The 25,916-nt window shown below is 43.8% G+C and overlaps 1 protein-coding gene across 9 annotated transcripts in view; it reads right to left on the reverse strand.

Moving 5' to 3' along the window:
* The window catches only part of MAPK10 (mitogen-activated protein kinase 10), a 238,741-nt gene that overhangs the window by 93,613 nt on the left and 119,212 nt on the right, over window positions 1-25,916 (reverse strand). For 7 of the 9 annotated variants that reach the window (XM_083398497.1, XM_083398496.1, XM_083398503.1 and 4 more), the window contains 2 exons: window positions 16,498-16,569; window positions 2,038-2,207 (listed from right to left, as the gene is read on the reverse strand). In XM_083398497.1, the coding sequence (XP_083254623.1) occupies window positions 2,038-2,207; window positions 16,498-16,563 (236 nt within the window). In that variant the 5' untranslated portion in view covers window positions 16,564-16,569. Of the gene's footprint in view, window positions 1-2,037; window positions 2,208-16,470; window positions 16,570-25,916 lie in introns of those variants that run through there. The other 2 variants (XM_083398500.1, XM_083398501.1) reach the window with 2 other exon arrangements.

Consider the following 25,916-nt stretch of genomic DNA (forward strand, 5'->3'; position numbering starts at 1 on the left):
GGATTTGAGCTTCCACCTCCACTAACATCATTTCAAATGCTTTTTCCTGTCTATATATATTTACCTCCACATTGCAATGAATTAAATGGGGCACGAGGAGAAAGAATTTCAGGAAAGCCAGCATGGCATGTACAACTTGTGAGGTGGAAGAAGAGGGGGAGGTTAGGGTTGCCAGATGTCCCCAGATTTGCAATTCTGTCCCTGGGAAATGTGGCAGCGGCAGCCTCAGCCGGGTATTGCAGTTGGCTCTGGCTGGCTTCAGGAGCTGCTCGCTGCCCGCTGCCGTGGCACCCACCATTTTTCCTGCGCCATGGCAGCGAACAGCTCCTGAAGCCATCCAGAGCCAACTGCACTACCAGCCTGGCCCCTCCTGGGCCTCCCCTGAGTTGTCAAAACAAGGGGGGGGAAGGAGATCGGGGAAGGCGTGGAAGTCACGGGCAGGCAACGCGCTGTTGCTCAGGTTTTTTAAAAACTGTGCATTTATGTTTCACAGGGTGTGAAAGAACGACTTTGCACCTTTATACAATATGCATGTATGCTTGGGCCCAGGGTCTTTTGCCTCACCATCCCCACTACTGACTCCCTGTTGCTATTCAGCTTCCAAAATAAAAGTGTCCCCGGATTCATTGAAAAAAATCTGGTAACCATAGGGGAGATGGGATTAAGCCTGCTGGCTGGGCCCTTGATTTCCACACAAATGTTCTGGAGACGTCAAGGGGAAGCCATCAGACATGAGCTAGGCACATGCGCGCGCGAGCACTCATTGGACACATGAAGTTCTGGGGGTTTTCTCCAAACTCCACAGACTCAGTCTTTTGAGGGGTGGGGGAGTGGAGAGAGGACCTCCTGAGGAGATTGTGGGAAAGTGGCATCGGACAAGCAGAAAATCCTCCACTAACAGGATGACTTCCTTGGATACACCCCAATGTCTTCTGATGGCCCCCAGTCGCATAGCCCCCAGTCGCATAGCTCCCAGTTGCCTGCCTGGCATTTCCATTCAATTAATGGTGATGCGGAGGTCAAGATGGGCAAGGGTATTTATACTGAAACAGTAGAAAGGGAGGGGCACAAACCAAAACAACCGAGATCTACCAAGAAAAGAAAAGAAAGCCTACAAGGATTTAAAAACAGTATCTAGAGCGTGGAGAAAGGAAAAGGCAACCTACACAGCGACAAACAATAAATCAAAGAAAGGCTTACATAAACCACAAAAGATCTGATTATTTACACTGCAAGATTTATTAGCTCTCCGTGCTTTATAATGCTGCCCTTATGATATTCATATGTTTTCACCGAAATGTCAGGGTTTCTTTCTTGTTTTCTTGTTTTTATGTGAGAGAGGATTAATGGTCACATCAGCTCGGGAACCTTGCAATTTTGACAGCTTCAAAATGATACAGGATGAGACTTATTGCTTGGCAGATCTGAGGTTCTTTTTGGGAACACCAGGAGGAGAAATTACCAGTTCCATTTGAGATGCTCTTTGCACTGCTACTGCAGAGAAACCATACTCTGTGCTGTTTCCACATGCCACGTGCAGGAGAATCCATTGCTGCTATTCACAGGAGTAAGAATATTTATTGAAAAGATCAGGAGTGTGTTTCAAAATGGGGCTGGAACTGTCCACATTTGGACCATTGTTTCTGATCTCACAATGGAGACATGGATGCCTTCCTCCAGCAAGGAAAATTGGTCATGTTCCCTATACAGCCCCTGAAAAGATGAAGGTTCCCCAAACACGATTACCGGTAATTTACCTTCCTCCATTTTTGAGTGGTACCACTCCTATCAGCTCCAAGAAAAGCTGGTTAGGAGAAGACTGTACTAGGACCACAGAGATGTAGGATATTATCCACCAAGCCTTCCCCCACCTCTGATCATTTGCTGTTTCCCTGCTAATTACCTCAGCCCTGAGCAACATTCATGGGTAGCAAATCATGAAGAACAACAGACGGCGTATCCCACTCACAACCAGAGGGGAAAGAAAACACGCAAATCAATAAATATGCACGGACAACACTTCCTGCAGAAACTTACCAAACTATTCCCTGAGCCCCAGAGCCGATTGGTTTTAAGTTCTGGTAGCGCTTGAGAACTGTGAAGGTCGAGTCACCCACTTCCACGCTGTAGAACTGGTTGTCAACTTTGCTTTTACTCATGTTGTAATATTTGGCAATATATGACACATCCACTTGTTTCCCGAATCCCTGTCGCAGAGACAAAGTGGGGAGGGGAGGGCAGCGGAGGAAAAGAAAGAAAACAGAATACCAGTAAACTATCAGCATAGCAATGAGGCAAAACAGACACCCAAGACTCTAAAATGTGACCTGCCCTGTCATTTCAAACTTGTTGTCAAAGAATTTCACATTGACAGCCAGCTTTCTTAATGACTTTCGTGTGATCTTTCTCAAACCTTATTTCAGATAAGAAATGGCCCTTCAGATCATATCAAGCCCTCCGAAAAGACTAGAGGATTCAACATTGAAACCCAGAGGAAGTTTTGCCCCACTTTTAGCAGTCACAACATATTATGGGATTATGTTTCTATTTTCCCAGTTCCCTTAATATATTCCCGTTTTAAAATATGTGTATTAGTCTGATAAATTAATATCCCATCCTTCTCCACATAAATGTTTCCAGGGTGACACACAAAATTAAAAGAACAAAATCAATCTGCAAAAATAATTATAACCAAGAACTGGAAAAGGAGTAATCTAATCCTTATTAGACTGGATTGAGAAAACATGGTCTGTTTTAACCATGATAAAATTAACTTACTTTAAGAGAACTCACATAAATCAGCCAAAGAGATTTATGGAAAAACGAGCTGTTTTCATTATGTTTTGGAATGATAAATACCAAGGCAATATACAAACATATGATGCTTTTAATTTATGGTAATCTTATACAAATTATTTGCAAGCATTTCTGTATTGTGCAATTTTTAAAAAAAAGAATAAAAACAATAGCAAAGTGAGCTTCTTAAACACAGCAAGAAAGACAAGCTCAACAGCAGTTTTCAGCCATGGGAAATAAGGTACAGTATTTGGTGCTGGTATGACCTGGGAAGCACATTCAAAAAGGAGAGCGCCATAGCCGAGAAGCCCTCTCCCCAGTTGCCACCTGCTCCATAACACTGGGTGGTGATCCAGTGAAGATCTTGGTTTGCACGTAGGCTTAAGAGGGACTAGGTAGTCCTTCAGGGGCCCTGGTCCCTGAGCTTTAAAGTCCAGTCTAATATGTTCACACCCAAGTTCCTCCTGGAACCAAAGGATGGACTTAGAATCATAGAATCATAGAGTTGGAAGAGACCACAAGGGCCATCGAGTCCAACCCCCTGCCAAGCAGGAAACACCATCAGAGCACTCCTGACATATGGTTGTCAAGCCTCTGCTTAAAGACCTCCAAAGAAGGAGACTCCACCACACTCCTTGGCCCGGTCTCCAAAGAAGGAGACTTCTCTGTGGGGCAAACAAAGGAGTTGTTTGCAACCCAAGCGTCCACTCTATATGAATTAGGAATGTTCAATGTTCAACCAACTGTTTATTCAACAGCACAGAAGCTACACACCAGCAGTGCTTTTTGCCTTGTCTCCTTCCCAAGACTCTGGCCTAGTATTCTTTAGGATAAAAGCAGTGCTGAGTAATGAAGCAGAATGCAAAAGGTAGCATATGGAGATGCCTGTCATTACACCCAGGGAGGGAGGGGCAGAGAGAAGAGGGGCTTCTGTCATTTGCAATAGTGCTTCAGGGGGCAAAGGGAGGGGGGGGCCACTCTACCCACAACCAGACTGAGCGCAGCATGTTAATACATTCCTGGCTAATTGCCAAAATTAGCTTCCTCTTAATTACATTAGAGTTTCTGAATGTATTTATTTTTGCAAGCCACCCAGCAGGAATATGTATTTACAAGGGAGAGAAAGGAGGAGAGAGGGGGGTGGCGGGTGGAGAGGAACCATCCAGGAATGCCAGGAGGACAAAAGAGGCCGAGAAAAAGCAAATTTGCAGAGCAAATTGAATCGTACTACTTTAATGCCCTGTGAGTTTTCCTCTATTGTTTTCGCGGAAAACACCCAGAGCACCCTTTATTTGTGTTATCGGTACTATTAGCAGCAGTTGCAGGTTGGTGAGCAGCCAAAAGAGCATTCTGAGGCGGTGCCTTGCAGGTGCCAGGAGCCAGGTTGCCATCTGTTCATTATGGGCTGCTCATATTTGGGAAGCTTTGATCGTAATAAGGAGAGCTCTGCTTGCAGGCACGGTTTCTCTGTATTATCTCCTAGCTAGCTAATGAAATCTCAAAGGCGCCGGTGGACTCGCTCCACCATGAAAGAGGTGTCAGATACCAGTTTGAGACATTGAGCTAAACCATGAGTCAATGCAGTATACTGTACTCTTTGATGGAAGGATCAAAGGCAAGGGCCACGTCCAGTCCAGAAAAGTCCTTCCTTCTCCCTGAGCAGTCCTACACTGCCACATTATGGAAAGTCTTCTTTGGGGAAGAAGGAAGTTTTGCAGGGCCCTGGATAAGCCACCTGCCCTGATCTAGTCCAACAACCTTCTGTAAGACACAGCCAATAACCTGCTCATTCCCCGCCATGCCTTGCTTTGATACAGATTAGTCTACTCGATCCATAATACAACATGATATAAGCAGAGAATCAATGCACTGAATGAAAGTTATGAGCAGATGGAAAGCTTTAAACATTCGAGCCAAGTGAGCCAAGCGACATGGTGTGTCAAGAAAGGAGGATAACTGTGCAACCCTAAGCCAAGATTCACCAGGATTGGAGGGTTTGGATTCAGCAGATCCTGGGCTTTCTCAGGATCTGTCCCTCACCTCAGTGGAGCTGAAGAGATCCCCGACCTTGGCTCAACTAGAACTCAGCAAGTGGGATTTACACCGGTATAAGTCCTGAGAAAGGGGCATGGCAGGACAGGACAAAGTTACACCTGTTCCAAACCACTTTCATCTCAGTCATGTTACATAGCAAACCAGGAAAATTTAGCCTGCAAAAATGGTGGTGTAAGTCAAATTCAACCTGAAGAGAGTTTGGAATAGGGGTAGTTGACCCCAGTGTGATTTATATTGGTGTAAGTTATACCAGCTTTCCATAGCTAAGACTGCTCTGCAAGTTATCATGTCAGGAGCAAGCCAGCAATAAATCACACTGAGTTAGTGAAGTTAGAAGCAGCAAGGTCTGCTCAGGAGTGCCAGGCCTAATGAGCACAGCAACTCTTCTTTGGTAGGTCTTGCTCCTATGAAGCAGTTGCAGAGACTGAAGGTCCCTGCCTTCTCACACCTGCCTGTGTCTCCTCCTCTCCCGGGTCTTTCCCAAAGCAATCTGAAACTGCACCTACGTGATGCTAACTTCTTCTCCACTCTCTTCATGCCTCTCCTGGTTCTGGGAGGAGGGGAGCTTGTCACAGCCGGAGGGAAAGACATCCATGACTCTGCACCAGCCTGACTAATCTCTGCCTCTTGGCCCCCCTAGGCCTTGGCAAAGTTTGTTATTTTATCTGATTTGGGTCCATCTTTGATGGAGAAGGATGGGATAGTAATAAATTACAAGTTTGTGCTCTCAACTGACAATGTTTCAAGCAAGTACGGCCCATATCTAGGGATTTCCTTGAAATCTGTTTTGTCACTTTATTCAGAAAAAGGACCTTCCATTTCAAGGAGGCTATACCCATCACCCAATAACATCAGCCGCGTGGGAGAATGAGTTAATCCTCGACCCAAGGAAATAAATTGCTTTATCAATAATAATGAATGAGATACAGACAGCAAAGTATATTACACTAACCAGGCTATAGAAGTGATTAATAATGATAATTATTCCGCAGCAACAGCAGTTGTTAAATAATTAAAACCACATAGTTGTGGTGATCTCTAACATTTCTGTCTTCCTAATGTGCTTTAGAGCCTAAATGAGAACTGGTAAAGTTTTATTCATAAAGTTTAAGTTGGTGGAGGCCAACCTGTTTGTGAAATTATGCCACCAGGTCGGTTGTTATTATCTGCATCTTGTTAATGAGGCTCTCACTGGGCAGCATTGAAGAAGCCATTATATCTCAGCCTAACTTACAAACTCTCACACACATGTACTCAAAAACACAGTTGCCTTTACACGGTATTGTTGGACCTGGAGCCTAGCTTTGTGGCAATCTACAGCTAGGATCTGTAGGGCTAAATGGGCCAGAGGCAGGAGATATGGTCACAGACAGCCTGGACCAGATAAGAAAAGCGCGGGTAAATGGCGTTTCCGTGCGCTGCTCTGGTTCGCCAGAAGCGGTTTAGTCATGCTGGCCACATGACCCGGAAGCTGTACGCCAGCTCCCTCGGCCAATAAAGCGAGATGAGTGCTGCAACCCCAGAGTCGGTCATGACTGGACCTAACGGGCAGGGGTTCCTTTACCTTTACCTTAAGGTTAGACAACAGAGAGATAGTCAGACAATAGGCTGGTGACTGGTTACTGAGTTAGGTAGATGAGAAGCAAAGGGCCAGTGGCAAGAATATACCAGTAGTAAAAACCAGACCACAGGTCTTGTAACAGATGAGGTCAGGCCAGGCCATCTGTATTGTTACCATCAGACAAGCTGCTCAGGTTGAGTAGCTTGGAGCAGGACTTGCATTCAGTCAGGAGGGGCCCCTATTGGTCCCTTGAGACCCATGGTCCTGAGTGGAATGAAGAATCCATATGGGTGATGCAGCAACATGGCAGAGATTGGGCAAGTATTGCCTCAGCATGAAAGTTCTCCCAGTGTCATGGACTGGCTGGATGCTGAGGAATGGTAGAAGGTACCAGCTAGGAAACCCACAAGGTAAGAAGGCTCATGACCAGGGGTTGGTGGTGATCAGAGGGAGAAAGGGGAGGAGACTGGGAGGAAGAAGTGTTGGAAGCTGAAGAAGTAACAGGGTTTAGTGAGCAGGAAGAGGCTGTGGCAGAGAGCAGTCCAGAAGCAGAGGCAGAAGCAGAGGCTGGAGAGGAGGGGGGCCAAAAGGCAGAGATGATGCAGGCTGCTGAAGAAACCCTGGTGTCTCCCTCTCCTGCTGAGACCAGCTTCCCTCCACCCTGGGCTCCCAGAACCCAGGGAGGTAGGAAGAGGGCAGAGCAAAGACAGACAAGGCAGAGAAGTCTCAGGTTGCTTGGGAAGAACCTGGGCTAGGAGGAGACTTACAGAGCTGTGGGAAGGTGAGGACCTTCAGTCCTCATTGAGACAAGACCTACTGGGAAGAGTTGCTGTGATCACTAAACGTGCACTGTTTCGTTTCTGTGAATAAAGAGTTAACTTCATTGATACCTTGTGAGTCACTGGTGACCTGCTCCCAACTCCTGCCTTGACATCTGGTGGCGCAGAGAGTAAGGCACCTAGGCTCTGTTGCCTGATTACCCTGACATCTTACAAGCATGAAGGTAGAATGTTGCATGTCCCAGTTTCATGCACTCCAAAAACGGAGGGAGCCTCTGCACTCTGTGCTCTGTGCATAGAGAGCAGGCTTGCACCCCGAGGAGAATTCAGGGTGGAAAATTCAAAGTGCTTTGTTCACCATGTGACTCTTAATTTACCATAATATTTTTAATTGCTTCTTGGAAATCATATTTTCTGTTTGAATGGTCACATTTATTTGGGAGTTTCAAACACATCCTCTAAACGAGTTACCTATAATTAAGCGGAAATATCCTGCAGAGAATGGACATTCTCAGGAGATAACGGCCACTCATAGCAGACAGAATGTACTCAAGCAAAACAAAGACCAAGTGACCTTGACAAGGTCAATTTAAACATTTTAATGGCTAACTTCACGGAGCATTGATGTTAAACTATTAAAAACATCAATGGTTTTTAGAGACCTTCCGCCCATTTTCATTGAATTGTCTCCATTTGTGGCTTGAGAGAATTGGTATACGTTACAAAGGAAGATTGTCAACATGACCAAAGATAAAGAATCGCTGAGAAAAGCAGATAGAAGAAGAAGAAGAAGAAGAAGAAGAAGAAGAAGAAGAAGAAGAAGAAGAAGAAGAAGCTTTATCCCTGTCTCAAAGAAATTGAGCTTCCTGTATGATTTAATGAGACAGAGATGTACTGAAAGGCCTTGAGGCCACCTAAATAGTGGGCCCAATGGTCAAGAAGGCAGTTTCTGCACATACTGTAGATGAGGAAAGTGAGTGACAGATGGGGCTCATCAGCCTGGGAAGGTAGCCCATCTAGGAGAAGGAAAACCCTGACCCTAAACCTCTGTTGCCTCCTGGGATATTTTCGGGAGAAGAAAAGGCTAAGGAATAAACCCTACACAAATCCAGAGTGGAGTCCCTAAGACTGCTGAATGGCACCTTGTATACCTCCTTCCTGCAGCTAAGCTCATGCCAGACATATTAATCTGCTTTCCTTTGGACCACAACAGTGAGGCTGGGGGGGGGGGCTGTCTTACCTTCTGGGCAACCCAGGAGCTCCATACACACTGCCTAGACTTGTGCTCCGGGGAAGTCACTTCAGTGCTGCTAGTGCAGTGGTTTGACTTCACCCCCGGAGATGCACTCCACTATCTTTCCAGACAGATGGATGCCAACAAGTATTAGCATATCAAGGCTGAAATGGCTTGGGACCCAAGCACCTAAAATACCAGTACCAACTACCTAGGGACACGGGTGGCGCTGTGGTCTAAACCACTGAGCTTCTTGGGCTTGCTGATCGGTAGGTCGGCAGTTCGAATCCCCACGATGGGGTGAGCTTCCCAACTCCTGCCAACATAGCAGTTTGAAAGCACAACACTGCAAGTAGATAAATAGATACCGCTGTGGCAGGAAGGTAAATGGCATTTCCGTGTGCTCTGGTTTCCATCGCAGTGTCCCGTTGCACCAGAAGTGGTTTAGTCATGCTGGCCACATGGCCCAGAAAGCTGTCTGCCGACATACGCCAGCTTCCTCGGCCTGAAAGCAAGATGAGCGCCGCAACCCCATAATCCCCTTTGACTGGACTTAACCACCCAGGGGTCCTTTACCTTACCAACTACCTCAGACCTTGTGATGAGCAGGCAAGGCCTTATTAGTGGTGCCACCACTGGGCAGCTGCCTGACTTGCACTGACCCAAGACAAGGGCTTTTCAGTGCTGCTTCCTCAGTTGTGGAATGCACTCCCTCCATCTAAAAGAGTGCACCTCTCTCCATCATTATTAACTTTCAGGAAGAATGTGAAAACATCCCTATTTGCCCAGGTATTTGGTGGCTGAAGAACACTGTTCCTGAGAAGCTCAAGATCACTGAATGGAAGAACGTTTTTTTAACTGTAATTGTTTTCAGAATGTTTTAATCTGTTTTAGAATGGTTTTGCTTTGGCTTTGGTTTTAAATTGTATATCAGTTTGCCAGTGTGACGCGTGCCTCCTCCCTCCGTGACTGCAGTTAGCAGAGACTCACTCAAGGCCAGTCGCCATAAATTCCTTTCTTTATTGCTTTCCGACTAGATTACATCCAGCATAAACAAAGCGACCCATCTCTCACGAGGCGTTGCTCTAACTACTTTCTCTTTTCCCTCTCCCGCGAGACCAACAGAGCCAACGGCCCAGCCCCTTCCGTCTTTCCCTGTGACGTGGATCCCCCTCTCTCTGAAGCACCCCTTCCTCCCCAGACTCACTGCTCTCTTCTCTGTCCTCTGAGGACTCACTGCTGATTAGTGGAGACCTCTCTCTGTACCCCCTGATTCTCTCCTCCCTTGCTGCCTGCAGTTCCCTGACAGCCAGCCTTAGGGAGGAAGGGCAGAATATAAAAATAAAAAATAACTTGGTTATAAAAAATAATAGTTACTTGCTGGTCACTGACCGTATTAAAGATATTTGATTTAACTTGGGGCAATAGTTTCCAAGTCAAAGGGCATGATATCCAAATATCTATTAAAGGCCAATCCTTCCTTATTTTTGAAATTATTTTTTTTTCAGTTTACACTTCTTTGAGTATTAAATCCTCCATCCTTACAGCAAGAGGTGAATAGGAAAAGTTTGTCAACATATACAACAGTCCACGAGCAGGAGAAACTACGGCTGACTGAATTCAGTGGGGTTAGAGTCTGAAAGAATGGTGTCTATCGGAGTGAAAGGCACATTTTACAGCCCATCATGTAGCTTTGGGAATTCAATCATCTCCTTTATGATTATATGAAATCTTTCAGAGCTGGTGCAGGAAGTGTGGAGAAGACATAATGGAGCATGGAGACCTATAAACATTCTAGAGTGCTTGGTGGAAATTCTGGTGTTCTTCACTTACAGCAAATGACACATGTGTACTGGGAATTTTGACACCTCCCCCCTTGAATTTTTTTGGTAAAATTAAATATATCATAGGGCAAAAGCTAAAGAAAATATTAATGGAATGTTTATGGGGTTGGCTTTCTGCAGGTTTATCAGAAAATGAATGCATTAAAAGCAAACGTGGGGAGAAGGTCACAGCGCTGCGGTAGATGCAGTCTTTGCACGCAACAAGAACAAGATCTGTCCCATGGCAACTCCAGCTAAAAAGATCACGTAGCAGACTGTGAGAAAGACTGGAGATCCTGAAGCAGGGCTGTTCCCATTTCCTTATAAAAATAAAATGGGGCACTGGCCATGACACAGATTCATTCATTCATTCATTCCACATTTTTCTTCAAGGACCTCAGGGTGGCATACATGGTTATTCCAGGGTGGTGAGAAAGGAATGTACAGAAAGACAAACTACGCATCAGTTTAATCCCCAAAACAACTCTATGAGGCAGGTTAGGCTGAGAGGCAGTGACTGGCCCAAGGTCACAGAGTGAGCTTTGTGGCTGAGCATGTGATTTGAATCCTGGTCTCCCAAAGTCCTGGTCCTAATCCCTGGCTTTCACAGATGACGCAAACTGCAAGCAGTGGGGGGTTTTTTTGTTTGTTTGTTTCGTTTTGAAAGAAGTTATAGTGGGGAAAGAGGCAGGAGTTTGGGGGCATGCTGCAAAACACCCAGGGGCCTTGCCATCCCCCCCAGAGAACAGTACTGTCAAAGCAGGGAATATAGGAGTAGATACAGAAGAAAACGCAGGTGGCGCTGTGGTCTAAACCACCAAGTCTCTTGGACTTGCCGATCAGAAGGATGACGGGGTGAGCGCCCGTTGCTCGGTCCCTGCTCCTGCCAACCTAGCAGTTTGAAAGCATGTCAAAGTGCAAGTAGATAAATAGGTACCGCTCTGGCGGGAAGGTAAATGGCGTTTCCGTGCACTGCTCTGGTTCACCAGAAGTGGCTTAGTCATGCTGGCCACATGACCCAGAAGCTGTACGCCGGCTCCCTAAAGCGAGATGAGCACCGCAACCCCAGAGTTGTCCGCGACTGGACCTAATGGTCAGGGGTCCCTTTACCTTTACAGAACAAAATGGACAAAAGGTGTGGCAGCTTCATTGTGGGGCAGGGTAGATGATCTTGTGAACTGTTTGATCTTGGAGAACACTATAGGAATGTTAGTTAAGGCAGGTTCAAAAGCAACCTAATCACAAAAAAACAACAACAGAATGCATGAGCAAGCCTGCATGTGCATGAAGGATGTGGAGGTTCCCTGTGTAGAAAATGGCTTCAGAAACGGAGTGAAGATCACCGTGACTTCCTCAGACAGCTCCTCGGAGAATCTAGAATTGCCCAATCATGGCATTTTCCAACCAAGGCCACGATCTTATTAAGTTTCTGAAAAGAAGGCACATCCTCTTGGAGCCTATCTTCTTAACTTAAAAAAGAAAGAAAGAAAAAGAAGGGAGGGGGAAAGAGTTTGGTTTTGTTGTCTCTCCTTTGTTGCAATTATTCAGCCTGGAAAACTTCCATAAAGTGTCCCATTCGCCAGATGAGTAATTGTTTTTTTCTCTGAGTAGCAAATTATTTTTCAGCACACTAAACTATCATTTTTTATGTTGTTGTTTTTTTACAGTGCCCAGTGTGCTGCCGATATCAGAGTAGCCTTATGGGAGAAAGTAGTAATAGGTGACTAAGAAGATGATTGATGAAGCAGCCAGATGGCAAAGTACGCAGGACAATATTTCTGAATCTGGGACAATGTCACTGTTTAATGCAGTAGGAGAGGAACAGCCAGATGATATTCTTTGGGCCAAAGCAATTTTATCTGGCCCCTGGTGGTGCTACTGGATTTTAATCAAGGCCTGGAAGTTTGCTTGAAGTTTTACTTTTGCGGAAACCTTGTTTCCAAAATTGCACTACTCTACACATTTCTCTGTGGATTTTATGCGCGATGCTCCAGCTAATACCGTATTGGCCCAAATATAAGCCGCACCCGAATATAAGCCGCACCTTTAATGCACGGGGCAGGCACTGCTTTGCCATGCTCCTGGTTGCATACCGCAAGGTTGTGAATATAAGCTGCACTTTAACTTTTCACGGTTGGAATTTGGGAGGAAAGTGAAGCTTATATTCAAGCCAATACAGTAATTGCCTGGGGACATTTTTCAGGACCTATCCACCTGCAAGTGGGTCACTTTGTGAAGCAGTTCCACACAAATTAGTGACATTTTTGCAACAGGACAAATGGCCAGAGAGAGGGGCTCTAATGACAGACAGAGTGGTAGAAGAAAATTTGGGGAAGATGTGCATTGGCATAGTGTTGATTTACAACCACGTCACAGAAACATGCAACAATAATTGAATATGCTTTTTAAAAAAAAATTACAGAAGGAACAATGGTCTCCCTTTATATAATAACAAGATTCAGGGAATCAAGGTATTGAATAATGGAGTTGCTTGCTTGTTTAGCATTTTCACTGCACATCTCCTCCATCTCCATCCATGCAGAGCATGAGCCATATGGTTTTTGCAACCAAGCAAGCTCTTCCAAACAAATACCTATCCTACGAATTCTTCCAGCAAATGCTCTGAAATTTATATTTGACTGCATACCAGACAGCTGGTTATTTTTAATCAACGGATGTTAAAATCAATTATATGAACTTAGAGAATGAAACCGACCCATATTACCGCAGTCTTCTGGACAATTAATGTATGCAATTCACCTCAGTCAATTTCAATAGCCATTAAGCTGATGCTGATAGACTGGAGGCAGAGGATGCAAAATGAAAGATCTGGTTCTAACACGGAAGAGTACTGATAAGTTAATGCACTTTGCTTGAATAATGTGCAACATTACGCAAGACTCTTCCGTCTTAATGGAGCCTGGACAGAAGGGCCAGACCTAACAGGTCTTTGTCTAGTTAGTTAGTGGTTAAAGAAACACTCAGGGGAATGAAGCCATTTGTTTGCATGTCTGCATACAGAGGAAGTACACAGTCAGGAGAAAATTATCTAGTTACCATTATGATCATCATATGTACAGAGGTGAAAAGCCTCTCTGAAGTGTCACCGCTCTTACTGGAAATCGTTTTGCTTCCCTAAAACACCCTACGATGACCTTCCCAGGCAAGGTTCTCCAAACTCGCCTTGGAATTTCAGTCTGAAGACATTAAAGTTAACTTCCAAGCCTTAAATATATATATATAATTTGATAGCGTATGTCAGCGTATGTTCTGTTTGCTAAACAAACAGAAACACATGGAAACAGAGCAGACAAGCCTCATTCAGCTCAGTCCCATGTGGAACTGGGATGGGATGCACATGGGCTGGTGCATTCATCCTTAAATTCAGCATCCTTCAGTGTCACTCCTGAGATGCACATTACATGGCTATCTGAATTCAATGTTCTTCCTGCAGGTGCAAAGTTGGCACCTAAGAGAAGTAACTTGTAGTTCAGCCTTTTTCCTACTGTGCTAGATTTCAGGTTGCAGAATAATGTTAACATAGGAAGGCGCTTAAAATGGTAACCCATAATATGCACATCCAAGTTATCTTCTTGTAAGCTTCACAGGAAGGAAGGAAATTAATCTGTGCCATATTAACTTGTCCAAGGGTACCAAGTAATCTTCAGAGTTGAGAAGGGTTTTTAATCTGCATCTCACACATTTTATCCACTGAACCAAGGAGTATTGTGACTGCGTGATTTACAGTCATCCCTAAATTGCAAGAATGAGAAGCTCGCAGAAAAAATTAGTAACTTTAACTCACAACACTTAATACAGATTTTTAAACATGCCTACATCTTTTCTTGCCTCATATGAAATAACTGCTTCAGAGCAATTACTATTTGCATTTTGATATATATTTTGCCACCTTTCTGTTACCTATACCTGGTAAGGTATTAAATTGGGGTCACATCTTGAGATGCAACCCTACTTTCAAGGTGATTTCTTTGAAAGCCAAGTTTACTGGCTGCACATCAAACGACAGAAATCAATGATGAGACTGAAAGGTCCTATGCTGTTCTTTGGGTATCAAAACAAACAGCACAACCCAATTTCACTTTGATAATGGAAATTCTCTACACTGATAGGTTGTCGCTAGGCTTGACACATATGAATGCTAACAGGCAGCCCCTTGACTAACAAGCACATCTAAGACCTGAGCAACTTAATACTGGTTCCGTAACTGCTTAGCTTATTGAGATTCATTTCAGTCTCCCAACTTTAAATTATTAGGGCTCCTATATTCAAGGGCAATTTAGTTCCAGAAGACTAGCTGTGTCAGAGCTACTTCAAATTATATCCCCACCCCTCATAGAGATAGCCAGCAAACACTTTTTTGATGTTGTAACACTCAGTGCTGATGAGCATAATTGACTACTATTTGTGCCAGCTAGTGGCATGAAAAGTTTCTGCACCAGGCTGCCATGAACTTAAGTCAATTAAAATGTATTGGGGGGGGGGAAGGCTGGAAATAACAGAAACCCTCTTTACAGCAAAGAAATGGAGGTTATTTACACAATGCTATGAGAGAGTCTACACGCTGGCTGATGGCATGACCCACAATCAGGGGTGGTGGAAGACTCAGATGAGGGCAAGGTTCAAGCTACATCCTCAGGGCTCAGGACATCAGAAGGTGAGTCCTTTCTACCTCTCCAGCCCTGCAGAAGTCAAAGACTAAAAAAATAAACAAAAGCCCTTTAACCAGTTGTCCAATTCCTCCAGTGAGACAGAGCCCACCATACTCCAGGCCTGCTCAGCCTACATGTTGCTTCAATTCACTATGAGATAAGCCACTTTTATTACAGCTCCCTGCAGAGACAATATCACTTGAAGCAGTTTAAGCAGGAGGCCTCTTGGAGCTGTCCATGGTCCTATATGCTTTCTGCTTGATTTGGGGTTGTATTCGACTAACAGGGCCTAAGTTAGTCATGGCCATGAATTTTAATGGGTCTACTCTGAGCGAAGATTAGTTGACTAAAATCCTTGGACTCTGGAGTGGGCACTGCCTGCCTTCACTGCGAATCTCATGCTCCCACAGAACAGGGCAGCTGATTCTTTATGTTTCTGAAATGTGACAGAGCATGAGATTTAATTTAAAAGGCAACAAACATCAACAATGTCAGCTAGTCTGTCATTCCTTTGAAAAAGTTAGAGCCGCTATTTAGAACCCGTCTGGAATGCATATTAAAAACTCTAATACAATAGGTCTCTCTATCAGCGGTTCTCAACCTGTGGGTTCCCAGATGTTGTTGGACTACAACTCCCATCATCCCTGAGCTCTGGGCCTTGCTAGCTAGGGATGATGGGAGTTGTAGTCCAACAACATCTGGGAACCTACAGGTTGAGAACCGCTGCTAGCTGTTTCCATGGGTCTGGGGAGGTTGTCTCAACTGATTGTCGCTTCTCTTATGTGAGATGAATGGATGCCAGGTGTTCTAGAAGGATAAAGGACTTGTCTTGCCTTTGGCCACCGTGACTTGGCAGGTCAATTTCTCGGCCAGAGCAACAGGCCACACCTGAGCACACCATGAGCGTACTGACAGTCTTCTTGCAGAGCACCAACATTTAGCAATTTCTAAGCCAGCATCTCCCAACGAGATAAAGGTTGATTTGATTCATCTGTTTGTTCCTAGCAAGGCTAACAAAGGAGTTGGGTTTATCTTTATATTACAGATTAATCCCGTTTCTTCGGAGACTGCTGACCAAAAGCAATACACCTTGTCACACTGCCACCAAAGATATAGAAATGTTCCTGTGGAATTGCATCCCTCGCCCAGCAACACTGGAGGCTTAATCTACTTGGATTCAAATTGCAGTAAGATAAAATGCAATATATAATAAATAAAAGAAGCAATTGAAGATATAAATAGAGATTACACAACATCTAGCACAGTGCACTACAACTACTGGAACAGGAAGAAAAATCATTAAGTGGTCCACAAAAGACCTTCAGCAATTTTCAAGTGGTCCACAGGGGGGAAAGTTGGGAACTGCTGCAATAGATCCTAAGGCTTCCAGCTGGCAGATCTTGAGTATAGCCTATATATGTAAAACATCCTCATATTTCTCTCAGTTTTATGCTGGAGACTCCCTTCATCCAGTTTTGCTGTGAGTTATTACTCCTGCCGAATCTACCATAATACTGACAGCAAAATATGAAAGTACAAGTATATACTGTACCTTGTTTTACCTGTAAGGAACACACACCTGACAAAAGGCAATCTTCACATCCAGGGTAGGTTCACTGCAGTAGTATAAGAAATGGCGGCTCATAAATACCTGCAATTCAAAGAACAGCAGTATGAGTGCTGGGCATCTATTTCGCATGTGGAATTATGTAGATATTTAAACATTTATACATAAATTGCATCTGTTGGTGCTGCTTGGGCAGGCTTGGCAGTAAGATAAGCGCAGCCTCAGAAAATGAATGATATTCATTTGGGTACTATAATCTAGGATAGCTCAATCGGTGCGACATGCGACTCTTAATCTCGGGGTCGTGGGTTCGAGCCCCACATAACGTAAAAGATTCCTGCCTGGTCAAGGGTTGGACTAGATGAGCCTTGGGGTCCCTTCAACTCTACAATTCTATGATTCTAATTTCCCCTAAAAAAGTAGGTGATCTGTTTCCACAACAGCATGGACATGGAGCGCTCTCTCTCTCTCTCTCTCTCTCTCTCTCACACACACACACACACACACACGTTTATGAGAGGGAGCTGGGCAACCATTGCAACTTGATAGGGCCACTGGCCTGACTGAGCAGGCTCGTCCAATGTCCTTAGGTTTTTATCTGGTTGGCCGCTGTGAGAACAGAATGCTTGACTATACAGTGGTACCTCGGGTTGTGAACTTAATTCGTTCCAGAGGTCCGTTCATAACCTGAAACTGTTCTTAACCTGAAGTACCACTTTCGCTAATGGGGCCTGCTGCTGCTGCCGCACCGCCGCCACACGATGTCTGTTCTAATCCTGAAGCAAAGTTCTTAACCTGAGGTACTATTTCTGGGTTAGTGGAGTCTGTAACCTGAAGCATCTGTAACCTGAAGCATCTGTAACCGAAGGTACCACTGTACTCCCCAAAGCCTACCACACACACAAAAAATCACATTCAAAATGGCAGCCAAGCAGGTCTTGTAATGCCTTGTGATTTAATTTGTAAAAGGAAAGAAAAACCCACGTGACCCAAAACAACCACTGAGATCATCTGAGGGAGAATTAGTGGTTCCCCCAAGGACTGGAAACACAACTCATTTCAGCAAGGAGTCACGCTCTGTGGAAAAACCTTCCTCCCTTCAGAAGCAGATACCGTACCATCCCTGATAAGTTTCAGATGACAGGTTAAAACCACCGTTTCAGGAGGTTTTTGCACAATGAATGCTCTTTTAATGTTCCTATCTCTGATGTTTTAGTCTATGTTTTTAATTTTTTATATTGGGGGGTTAGCTGCTTTGAGACATATAATGAAAAGTGGAGAATAAATGCCTTAAAATAAACAAGTAAAATAAAATATTCCAAACAGGATGCCATGTTAGTTTGCTGCAGCAAATACGATACACTCTTTCTTGTTTTAACAAAAAATGTTGAGATTTTGGTTGTTTGTTATTATTAATTGAATTTACACCCCACCCTTCCTCTTGATGGAGCCCAGGGCAGAAAACAAATCTACAAAACAATTTTTAAAGCATTCTGAAAAGTTAACACATTCTGACAACAGTTAACAGCTAAAAACATTTGAGCAACCTGCAACACCTAACATTTGTGCGAAAGTTAAGTGGTTTAGACGCAAAATCCAAAATTGAATCCGCACTGATAATCTGCCATTTCTTTTAAAAATTATTTAGCTACCTTTGCATTTTCTATTCTAAAATAGAGCAGATTCAGAGAGCAAAGAAACGGTTTTAAAAAATAAATCCCACCACAATTTCCTACAATATGCATAACAAGTCCAACCCTGATCCTTCACAAAATGAACACGGAGGCTGCTCTCCAAAACATACTGGCTAGGAAGGAAGCTCCATTAAACCAAGTGGAGAGATTCATAGCTCAGCTGTAGAGCTCCTGCGTAACATGCAGAAGGTCACAGGTTCAGTCCCTGGCAGATCCAGTTAAAACAATCAGATAGGAGATGATGAGCAAGACCTCTTTCTGCCTGAGATGATGATGATGATGGAAATGGAAACAACAGGAAATACCGACAATAGAAGGCTGGAGATTGAAGTTGTTAGACTATGCTGAATTGGATAAGATGACTGGGAAGATTAGATATTTAAGAGACCAAAAGTTTACAGAGGACTGGGGAAAATTTGTTGAATATCTGGAGAGTATAAGTGAGGGCCAAATAACGCTAGAGGGTTTCAAAAGAGCACTGTGAAAATGTGAGAGGTATTGTTAAAAGGGAATAGAGGAAAAAGATTCAAGCAATGACAATATAAACAAAGGAAATGCGTAAATTAATAATGACTACGAAAGATTTACGGAAAAGCTGAAGGAAGTTCAAAAAGAAAGATTTGGAAAAATTTGAATGTGAAAACAATGTATGTTTTGTTTTGTTTTTGTTGTAAATTAATAAAAAAAAATAAAAAAGAGATGATGATGATAATAATAATAATAATAATAATAATAATAATAATAATAATAATAATAATATTTTTATATTTATACACTGCCCTCGCCAGCGAAGACCGGGCTTAGGGCGGCTAACAACCAATAATAAAAACAAGTTGATTAAAATACAATTTAAAAGATTAAGATACAATGTTAAAACAATTAGGGAGCATCTCATCATAGGAGGAAAAAGGAAAAAGAAAAAGGGGGAGGGAATCAAACTGATCCTGAGCCAAAGGCCAGGTGGAACAACTCTGTCTTACAGGCCCTGCGGAAAGAGATCAGATCCCGCAGGGCCCTAGTCTCAAGAGACAGTGTGTTCCACCAGGCCGGAGCCAGTGTTGAGAAGGCCCTGGCTCTGGTTGAGGCTAATCTAACTTCTTTAGGGCCCGGGACCTCTAGGGTGTTGCTATAAATGGACCTTAATGTCCTCCGTGGGGCATACCAGGAGAGGCGGTCCCATAGGTATGAGATCCCAAAGAGATGCTACTAGTTGCAGTAAGCTATACTGGGCAAAATGGGGCAAGAGTTACATTTGGAATTCCTACCTTATTCCTGACATTTTAATTCACAGTCTTGTACATTTTTATTTTTATTTGGTAGAAGGCACTACATAAATATCCCGCTGCAAACATAACAATTTCTGGAGATCCATTGCACAGAAGCAACAGTATGCAAAAACTTCCCACCGTGATCTCGGCCTAAAATGCGAGCGTGTTAAATTTTTAATGAATGAATTATAACCGCGTTCTGAAAAAGAAAGTATGTGACCTTTTCTCAGCGTTGTGTTGCAATGGCTCAGATTGCTGCCTCATCTCTGGGTGACTCATTACAGAAGGTTTCTATCCCATAGATGCTTTGATTATTTCCCCCCGCCTTGTTTTTGCTAAAAGCCTTTAATATTAATCACAATCTCACCGGTTTCTGGAAACCTAGCAGATAATTATGTCCTCTCACTACAGGGGCGTTTAGCAACTAAGTGCCATCAAGCAGCCCTAGGATGGTGTTATTGAAGCATTATTGTGATATCAAAAGGCTATGACTCACATGTAGGGTCTTTCAAAACACACTTGGCTTGGAGTATAGTGGAACAGGGAAGGGAAGGGAAGCACCCACCCCCCCAAAAAAAATTCCTCTTAATGACATGAATAAATTAGTGCACATCTCCCCATTAGTTTTTAAAGTAGCCCTTTAAATTACACTCGAAATAAGTGGACAAAACGAAAGTGAGCATGAGGTAATAATTCAAGTAGGTAAAACACCAATTTAATCCGAGCAGAAAAGGTTTATCTTCCTCCAAGAAACCTCACATTACCAGAAAGAGAAATCAAGGAAGCAAATTAAAGCTATTCTAACAAATCACATGTTATTCATCTTAAAACTCCTCAACCGGAGAAGGGAAATGAAATGGTAGAAGTCATGGAAAGGGGCAGGAAAGAGGAAGGGGGGAGGCCTGCAAGAAATTAAACAGAAAACTTTCAATAGCTTTGCTTAGTAGCATTTGAATAAATGCAGGAAACAGAAGCTCCTACATTCTAATTTTAAATATAAGGAGACCTAAACATTAAAACCGGAGTCACCCTGGAAATTCTTATCTAAAGCTGAATTAAGAGTGGACTTGAAGATTCCTCCTCAGATGAAAACGGAGAAGAGCCCAAAGAATTTTAATAAGGCATCTCAGGTTTCTCTAGAACAGGGCAGTCCAACTTTTCGTACTAGGAGTACTTCAACACAGAACCTGTGGGCTGCACACTGTCTTGTCACATGGAGGGTGGAGAACAAGGCCAAAATTTCACACACACACACACACACACACACACCAGCATTCATGCTGCCCTCACAAAGATGGGGTGAGATGCCAGGATTGGAGAAGGAGGTGCAAGATTCTGGAAGGGTCTAAGAGCCCTCCCACTTCCTTCCCTGAGCTGGGAAAGCACTAACTAGGCTTTGGAAGGGAGGCTGGAGAACTCTAGGCCCCTGTCAGAGCCCTCAGGCCTGTTGTTGAGGGCCGCCAAAAAAGGCCTCAAGGGCTGTATGCGGTCCTTGGGCCATACATTGGATCACCCTGCTCTAGAATGTTCCACACACCTCTAAAGGTTCATGTATGGGCCAAATTTCATGAGCGGATTTAATGAGGAGTTTCAAGGGAGGATGAAAGTATTTTGATATGGCCAGCTAAAAAAATGTTTCACACATCCATTATTAAAACCAGAAATGAATGATCTGATTAAAATATGTGTTATTAATATTTCAAGTGTATTGGTCCTCATTCTGTCACAGTATTGATATGTCACATATATTAATACATAAAGCCATTAAAATTACTAAAAAAAACACAAATCAATAACCATCAGTGGCCCCAGAAATAAGATCCCCCCCCCCAATGGTGCCTCCCATTCTATGAATTCAAAAACAGATTTGCCAGGTTCATTTTATTGATCATGGACAGTCACGGAAAAGCTTTCTGGCCTCTGTGACAAAAACTGTCATCAGTTGACGTTCTGCCACCAGTCATGTATGCATTGTGTATATCTGGTTGGTTAACGAAAATTGCTGTGTTTTTTATTCATTTGTAAACATGCTTAGGTTTATGCAGCAAGTGTGTTTAGGGCTGCAATCCTAGCAACAGCTGAAATTTACCGGTATTTTTAAAATTCACACAAAGGAAGAGGAAGAAGGAAACTTATCTTTCACAGAGTTGCACTGCCATAGTATTTTCAAACTAAATCCAACCATCACAGAGGAGATCATTCTGCCTCATGTTTGATTCTCCTACTCCTAGTTATTAGCACAGATCTTCCTTCTGCTCCTTTCAGATAAGGTTTTCCTGTTATTTCTATAGGACAATGGCCTGGGTACCTACTAGTATTGTCAGTCAGTTCTTAGTCCCTGCAGCACACTCTGCAGAGAGCACAATGATAAGCCATCCCTTATGTTGCAACTCCACCACACTCCCAATCTAAACACAGTGGGAGGTCATGATTCGGTATTGGAGGGAAGTGTTTATCACTTCCAAGAAGCCATTGTATGACACCCATTGTAAACTACAGACTACAGGCTAAAAAGGCACGGATTTCTCACAAATCACCTGAACATTCGTTCCCGTTGCTCACAGTAAATTAGCTCCGTGATTAAAAAGTTGTGACGGAGACTTTCATAATTTCATACGCCTACCTGCTGAGTAAATATGTATCATCATGAGAAAATAAAATAAATTGTAAAAAAAGAACCTGTTCTTTAGCTAGAGTCACCTGGAGGTATGTAATAAGCCACGTCAACAGCTGTGTTTATGTGTCTAAAATGACTTTAGCTTCATTTGCCTCCAAAGTATGGATATATCCCTAGAACTTTATGACAGATGGAAATGGAACGCGGATTGACAAAAAACGCAATTACAGATATGAGAAACTTTCCCTTTAGGCAAGCAGTGTTACAGAGAAGTAACCTTTATGCACTTATTTCGGCAAATATCTCCCACCTCCAAATTAAAACATTATGCCAAATATTACTCTATCCTGTAAGTATAGATCTTGCTTGGTTCCATTGATCTTTAACTGGCAATCCAACATATGTGAATCATACTTTAAAAAAAAAAAATGTCTCATGGGCAACATGCTATTTCAGAGGAGCAGAAACTCTGCAAGGGAGGGGACATGAGAAGGCCACATCTAGTCCAACATCCTGGTCTCAAAATAGCTAATAAGATGATCCTGCAAAGCCTGCAAACTGGACATGAGCAAAACAGCAATTTGCCCAATGGTGGCTCCCTGCAACTGGGACTTTACTCATAGGCATACTTTTCTGACAGTGGAGCTTTTCTGACAGTGGAGGTAGCCATTGTGGCTAGTAGCCTTGCTAATCCTCTTTTAAAGCCAACCAAGTTGTCAGCCATCAATGCCTCCTGGGGGAGCAAGTTCCATTGTCTAACTGTGTGCTGAATGAGTAAGTTATTTTCTTTTACCTATCCTGACTCATCCAATATTCAGCTTTATTAAATTACCATGATTTCTAGTATTATGACAGAGAAATAACCCCCTCCCCCCGCTATTCTCTTTCTCCATGCTCTGGACCAATGAAGCACCAGGCCTAGGCCTGCTTGGGAAACAATTACAGAGGAGTCCCTTCTCCATAGAAGGTTGGGCTAACTTCCAGCCAATGTAACTTTTATCCCTTCTATCAATAGCTGAGGATACTTCTCACTGTGCATTGCCAGATGCTAATAGGCCATCCAGTTTGGGTGCCCCCTCTTAACTGGGAACACACACCCTCTAACATGATGCCATTCTAGGGGGCAACAGAAGGACATTATCAGGAGACCAGCCAAAGATGTTGCAGTCCGTGCCTCAAATCCTCCTTTCACTGATGGTTGGTTCCCTAAACTACTAGGTTTTGTATGATTAAGAGCTCAGAGAACAGCTAACTCATTGAAGATGTTGCAGAATGATTTGCTGCTGGCCTTGGTCCTGAACCCAGCAATCCATAGTTGGGTGTTCTTAGACCCATTCTCTGCTTCTGCCCACTTATTACAGCTACCAACTCATTAAGGTAAAATGAAAAGGACCCCTGGACAGTTAAGTCCAGTCAAAGGCAACTATCTACATGCTGACTGTGCCTAGTAGATGACAACTGTACACAACACAAGCTAACTACCTTGAAATCCACCAGCAAATACCCCTCCTCATGAACTCTGAGTCTAAGCAATTATCAGTCCAATAACTACAGTGGGATTTCGGGACTAAGAATGGAACGAGTCTTTTGTCATATGATACATTCTGACTCATCTGACTCATTCTGCTGGCATCTCCTTAGTTGCCAGTTTCCTTTGGCCTTGAACAACCATTCAGTTTGGAGAACTCCTAAGGCTTAAAAGCCTCATTGCTTGTTCCAGCTGCACTGCAATATTTTGTGAAATGATCTTGAGAATAATTATTTGCTGAGTAGTCACAGGTAACTTGGTAACTTAAGGAGGTTTCCAGTACATTGGTGATATAATGCAGCAGAACAAATAGATTAAGGGGTGGAATCCAGAGCTATTAGTGGTTGTTCTGCAACATTGACTTCAATGGGATAGAGAACTGCACCTTAAGTATTACTTAATGAGGGGCTGGAATTGGACTCTTTTTGCAGGAAATGGGCGTGTGCATACTTATCTCAAGGTCAGCTACTATTTTTTTGGTACAAAGTAGATAATTCATAAGGTGCCGCGTGGACACCACAAATGCAGGCTTCAACAAGAGCTGGGGGCTGGACTGAATAACTATTTAGCATGGCCACCAAGGTCAACCATCAAATTCTGTTTTACCGACAGGGAATCTCTTTCCTGCCTGTGGATAGCAGAAGGTAGACAGACATATAGAGGAACATTTTTTATTCCAAACTCAAAGCAAGGAACATACCATTCTCCAATTCCATCCTCACAACAAACCTATGAGACAGATTAAGGGGACCCATGGCTGAGTGAGGATTTGAATCCACAGTTCAGCATTCTAAGTCCAACACACTGTCCGCTAAACATTATGCTCACAGATTCATTCAAACACATTATTGTAGTCTTCACATAATCTTTTCCACATCAACTTGTCTGTTGAGGAACCTCTTGTGGAGGATTCTGTGGCATATTCAGGAGCTTTTGGGGCTGGAACTAGGAGCCCACATCTGTGTACACTGCTGAAGTTAGCTCAGCAACATCTGGAGGGTCACAAATGAGTCATCTCTAGCTGATGCTGACTGGCAGTGGCTTTCCAGGGTTTCAAGCAGGAGATATTCTCATGCCAGGGAGTGAACCTGGGACCTTCTGCATACAAAGCAGATGCCCTAACCACTAAGCTATGGCCCTTCCCCAAAGATGGCTTCCACTAAATGAAGCAACATAGTAACCTTCCTTAGAGTCATAGAGTTTGAAGGGACACAGAGGATCAATGCAGGAACCTCAACTACTGTAGTTTGTTAAGGGTGCTGGGAATTACAGCTCTGTGAGGGGTAAATTACAGTTCCCAGAATTTGGGGGGAAAGGAGAGATGCTTTTGACCTATAAAGCCTTAAACGGCTCAGGACCGCAATACCTCAAGCACTGCCTCTTTCCTTATGAAACCACCTGAGATCATATTCTGAGGCCTTCCTTTGTGTGCCTCCTCCTCAAGAGCTCTGGAGGATGGCAACACGAGAACGGGGCCTTCTCTGCAGTGGCTCCCCATCTGTGGAGTGCTCTCCCCAGGGAAGTTCGCCTGGCGCCTTCATTATACACCTTTAGGCGCCAAGCAAAAACGTTCCTTTTCAACTAGGCCTTTGGTTGATCTGATTGACATTCTGTACCCTTTTAAAATGTGGCTCTTTGGGGGAGGGGTATTATTGGGTTCGGGACGCGGGTGGCGCTGTGGGTAAAAGCCTCAGTGCTAGGGCTTGCCGATCGAAAGGTCGGCGGTTCGAATCCCCGCGGCGGGGTGCGCTCCCGTTGCTCAGTCCCAGCGCCTACCAACCTAGCAGTTCGAAAGCACTCCCGGGTGCAAGTAGATAAATAGGGACCGCTTACTAGCGGGAAGGTAAACGGCGTTTCCGTGTGCTGCGCTGGCTCACCAGATGTGGTTTTGTCACGCTGGCCACGTGACCCGGAAGTGTCTCCGGACAGCGCTGGCCCCCGGGCTCTTGAGTGAGATGGGCGCACAACCCTAGAGTCTGTCAAGACTGGCCCGTACGGGCAGGGGTACCTTTACCTTTACCTTATTATTGGGTTATTGTTTTTATTTTGATTTTATATATTGTGATCTTTTCTGCGAACCGCCCTGAGACCTCCAGGTATAGGGTGGTATATAAATTCAATAAATAAACAAAATAAATACTTTACTTGTATGGTCCATTAGTCAATCTAGCTCAGTACTGTCCAGAGCCTTCACGGACTGGGAGTTGCAGACAGGGGTCTCTCCTAGCTCTGCCTGCAAGATTGAACTTTCTGAATGGAAAGCAGACACCCTCCTACTGAGTTGCAGCCCCTCCCCCATCTTCCTTAACTGAACTCAAGCATGT

Source organism: Podarcis tiliguerta (genome assembly GCF_965153285.1).
Source record: "Podarcis tiliguerta genome assembly, chromosome: 9".
Classification (NCBI taxonomy): Eukaryota; Metazoa; Chordata; class Lepidosauria; order Squamata; family Lacertidae; genus Podarcis; species Podarcis tiliguerta.